The sequence below is a fragment of the Buceros rhinoceros genome, unplaced genomic scaffold (genome assembly GCF_000710305.1).
Source record: "Buceros rhinoceros silvestris isolate BGI_N320 unplaced genomic scaffold, ASM71030v1 scaffold17748, whole genome shotgun sequence".
Classification (NCBI taxonomy): Eukaryota; Metazoa; Chordata; class Aves; order Bucerotiformes; family Bucerotidae; genus Buceros; species Buceros rhinoceros.
Window position 1 is genome coordinate 68,116 of NW_010427617.1, and position 4,925 is coordinate 73,040.

Below are 4,925 nucleotides of genomic sequence, written 5' to 3' on the forward strand. Positions count from 1 at the left end.
CATAGGAGGTCATACAGGTAAGCGCTTTGGATAAGTATGGTGTTTTAATCATATTTTCTCTTTAGTCATGTGTTTCATTTAAAAACAAAAGCAAGAAAAACACCCACGGAAGTGGCACACTCTGTTCATCTGTTAACACAAATGTGTATATTTATTTCCTGAACACAATGGTTATGAGTTTACAATGACACTGTAAGAAATTACAATTGAAAACTTCTGGATAGTTAGAACAATCAACAAATATTATAATTTCTTGAAAAAAATATTCTGCTCCTCTCAGAAGATTCCCCTGTGTGGATATAGGAACCATTAGTGAAAAACAAGTCTAGAGAACGACAGTGCAAGTTCTCCATTTGCAGGAAGTAGTTGTTCAACATTAAAATGTCAGACTTCGGTTAAATGTGGTTAAAACAACCAACCAAAAGCAGTTAGCTGTGGAAAGTGTATTTTAGCTGCATTTAAGACCAAACATGACTGTTCTCTACTGTAATTCTTGTGGGTTTGCTGGCCATGGTTATGGTAGCCTGTTTTGAACGGTTCGCAGTGCACATTTAACTCTTTCATATTTAACACAGCCTCTGGTGGTAGAACAGAAATTCTGAAGGAGCAGCAGCCCCCAGCCAGTCACCTCAGCTCTCCCCCGACCAGGGACACTGGGCTGTACCACAGAACCAGCTCTGCAAGACTTGTGAGCTGCTCGCCCAGGTCCTCATACTGCCCACACAACAGGTCAGTCTCTGCCCATGTCAGTCACCCCCACGCACAGTCTTTCATAGAACTGGAGCCACTCATTGGAGGGGGAACTAGAACGAGAAAAGGCATTTGTTTTCTTAGATCTAGTACATATTTTCTTTCTTTCCACAGGCTACAGGAGAAGAAAACTTCTCACTTTTGTTAAGCATGCCTGATGTTTTTTGGACTGAGAGTATTCCTAGTGCTGTTCCCCAATTTAATTGGGATGAGCTATCGGGTTTACAGTGGCTATGTCCATTAGCCATCTTTGAGCACATTTGCCATCCGAATTGGAGATTAATTTCTCAGCATCCTGTGGAAGGGGCTTCCCTACTATATGAGAGGTTTTTTAATGTTGCTGGCTGATTTGAGGACAGGACAGTGCTTGTCACCAAGAATGGACAGTGTTCTGTTTTGCATACAATTTAGCAAAATATTTTTGAGAGTTAGAGACCTGCAAGCACTTCCCAAAAGCCTTAGTTCTACCCCACCCTCTTCCTCTGTCATGGCAGGTATCTGGGTCTCACAGCCAGAAACAGGAGTTGGCAGCTCGCCTGTCCAGAAAAGCCACCTGTATGATGAGGAACAAGGGGATTAGTAACAATAGGCCCTGGCTGGTTACTCAGGGTGACTGTGTTAGTGGTTGCTCACGTCTAACATGTATCTAAGATCGGTTAAACAACGCCTGTTGCTGCTGTTGTCCGGCAAAGCTATAGAGAAGGAAGGGATGGACAAGAACTACCTTCCGCTGATGGAGAAGTGCAGGGGGAAGGAATAAATCCTAACTCCAGATCGCAGTATGTTTGCAGTGTCCCCTCCGGTGGGTATTTCTGCTGACATCTGAAATCTGTTGTTAACGTCCGGAACGGAAACAGAGTGTACCACGTAAAGAGTGCCCTTTTCAGCCATGTCCCTTTTCAGCGTTTCCCCTGATGAACAGGAGAGTATGCGCCCACATGCAGCATGCTCCTCTGCAGAAGTGGGTCTTATGGGCTTGCCTCTGGCTGCAGCTTTCTTACCTGAAGGACTTGGTGTTGCATATTAGTAGAGAGAGATTCATAGACACTCCAGCTTTTATCAGAACATCTTTTTTTTTATGACTCCCCTGTGTACAAAGCTGCCTGGTCTTACTGTTTTATATGTCATTTTTCAGTGGTGGTGGTGGTTTTTCCTGTTGTTCTGGTTTCCTTTGCACTGAATACTACCTCTATGAATGTAACTTTATTCTATTTATTTGAGAGTATAGCATGCAAAGAAGAAAATAATTTATTTTCCTTTTAAGATTGCATCCATCCATGAGCTCAGCTTCAGAGAAGCCACTTGCGCCTACCCAGGACCCTGAGCGATCACTGACAGAATACATCCATCACTTAGAGGTCATCCAGCAAAGGCTGGGGGGGGCGCAGCCAGGTCAGTGCTGCAATTTCAGTAAAGTTCTATAGACTTAATTTGCTTTAAAGCCAAAAAGAACCATTGTCATAGCTGAACAGGTTAACCTCTGCAGCACAAACTGTAATATTTCCCTCATTTATCACTTCCCTATATTCCATATCAGATTAAAAAAGAACTTGGAGGCTGGTGAAAAGAGGCTTCTGGTTCCAAGACTGACTGAAGAGGAGTGGCTCCTTGAATTGTTTTCTGGTTGTTTTTTTTTTAAGAAAGGCCAGCGTTGCTTACAAAGTCCCAGTCTTGCCTAGATCATGGAGTCAACAGCAACAGTTCCATATGGGAACTCTGACGCTGTTCTCGGCAGGATTTTACCTAGAAACGTTGAGGGTTGGGGTTTTTTCCCCAAATACTGCAATTGCTTATTGCAGATATTGATAGATAAATTTTAGAACTGAAACCTGACATGTATAGAAATAAGGTGTTTTGCATTATGCCAAGCATGGAACAAGTGCTCCAGAGCTGGACACCATTAACAGCCATTTTGTGGAAAGCGCGTTGTCTTTTTTGCCACCCCATTGCTGGATATGACATTGGCTTTGCCACATGCGAGCTCTCACATTTTGGTTTGTGTTGTTCCCGGGTGGCTCGTGAAAATGGCTATTGCTCTCAGTGTAGCTCATACAAAGCACATTAGGAAATAACATGCTGCTAACTGCACCTTCTTGGTTTGTAACACAAGCAGTTTCTAATATTAATCCATTTTATTTAAATGTTCGACAAATTCCAGGCCCACTTCGCCAAAGAAGCATGAAAAAGTGATGAGAATGCTTCTGAAATCTGTACTGCGAACCTGCCACGCTGAGTTCCCGCATCCTTCTGAGCTGGTCCACACTGAATGGAGGCACTTCCCATCTCTCGCGCAGCTGAATAAAGGGCAGTGCTTTTGCATCAAATTTTTATATGACTCTTTTTTATTTTAGTACTTAAGAAATTACTTTTCACTCAGAACAATGTTTTACATGCTCATGTGAAATTACTGTTAACAGCTGAAGTGTGCCTGCACCACTGTATTGCAAGTTGTGAAGAGTCTCTTGGGTGTTTATTTTTCTATAGTGTATAGCTGGATTCCTTGTAAAAAAAAAAAAAAAATTAAAGCGGCATTTTATTAGTGAATTCTGACATCGCATGGTTGTTTGTTTCCACTTTACCTACTTTTTTTGCTGTTCTGAAAATTGTTTGGGTTTTAATATTTCTGTAGGAACATTCTGACTAACAGAACAGCTAAAATGCTCTCTCATATCAAAGATACATGTCGCTTTCTGTGAGCTTAGGGTTTGCTCTTCTGGTTTTACAGTAAGTCCTTCCTCCCTCCCTTGGTCTTTCTCACCACATTCCAGTTCGCGTCAAGCCACCACCCCTTGAATCGCAGAACTGTTTTGGTTGGAAAAGACCTTTAAGCTCATTGAGTCCAACTGTTGCCCCAGCATTGCCAGGTCACCACTAAACCACGTCCCTCAGCACCACATCAATATGTTTGTTAAACCCCTCCAGGGGTGGGGACTCCACCACTGCCCTGGGCAGTCTGGGCCAGGGCTTCACAACCCCAACAGGGAAGAAATTGTTCCTCAGGTTCAACCTAAACATCCCCTGGTGCAACTTGAGGCTGTTTCCTCTTGTCCTGTCGCTTCTTCCTGAGGAGAAGAGACCAAATCCCACCTCACTCTAGCCTCCTATCAGAGAGTTGTAGAATGAGATGAAGTCTCCCCTGAGCCTCCGTGAGCTCTTCTGTGACTGAGGTGTGTCTTTGGTCTGACTGAATTACTGCAATATAATTAATCCGTGCCTGTTCAGGAAGTCAAATGCATGTTAGATTTTCCTCCAGTGTGACCTTCACCTGTCAGACCTATCTTTTTATCCAGGAACTTGACTCAGCATCACAGCTGTCCTCCCCCTTCCTCTCATGCTCCCTCTGGTGCAGTAGCGCACGCAGCATTCTCATGATGACTTCCTCAGCAGTGAGGTGTCCTGTTTTCAGAATGAACAAACTCTTCAGCCTCTGCCGTTCTCCTGCCAACTCAGGACCACGGTCCACAGGGACACTAGACATGGTGCCACAGCCACATTTCTCTGCATTCAGGAGGGGAGGCCTGGGAGAGCTGCAGTGCCCCTGCCCACTTGTGATACCAACACAAACCTGGTCACCCCAAAAGGGAGACCTGTTTCTGACAGAAGTAGGTATTAGTAGAAACCTCCTTCCCAGATTTTCTTCCCTCCTTTCTAGCTCCAGGACAGTCATTGTTACCGGCACAGCAGTTCTTGTGGTTTGGACCACTGGTGAGCTCCGGGATTTGCCTTCACATGAGTCTCTGGGTGCTCCAGGAACACAGGGTGAAGATCACACCTTGGTGTCCTGCCACACAATCACCCTGGAACCAGAAGGTACACTGGGATGAAACAGGCTTGAAAACTAACCGGTCCCCGCAGCGCCCTTCAGCGGCGGTTCTCTTCAGAAAAGGCACTTCCTATTATTCTTTACTTTATGCAGGACCAAACACCACTTTACATCCCGGCTTCCTCCTTTCCAGGTACTCGCTGTGCGCTCCTGCTCCTCGAAAACCTCCGCGCCCCTCCTGGGAAACGCTGCGAGAAGGACGAGCCCGGGGCCGCGGCTCTGCCGTGTTTCCCGGTCTCCGCAGGGAGGAATAAGCGAGGGGGCGGCGAAAGCGGAGTTCCGGGGTTTTCAGCAGCGGACCCGGCGCGGGCAGGCGGGGAACGGCGGGCAGAGACCGCTGCTGGACGAGGGA

At 45.6% G+C, this 4,925-nt stretch overlaps 1 protein-coding gene across 1 annotated transcript in view; it reads left to right on the forward strand.

The window, feature by feature from the left end:
• The window catches only part of PCNT (pericentrin), a gene marked incomplete at both ends in the record, with an annotated part of 67,153 nt that extends 62,267 nt beyond the window's left edge, over window positions 1-4,886 (forward strand). Inside the window, 4 exons of the mRNA XM_010141978.1 lie at window positions 281-312; window positions 576-729; window positions 2,015-2,142; window positions 4,707-4,886. Coding sequence (XP_010140280.1) covers window positions 281-312; window positions 576-729; window positions 2,015-2,142; window positions 4,707-4,886 — 494 coding nt within the window. The remainder of the gene's footprint in view (window positions 1-280; window positions 313-575; window positions 730-2,014; window positions 2,143-4,706) is intronic.
• Between the last annotated feature and the right edge of the window lie 39 nt (window positions 4,887-4,925).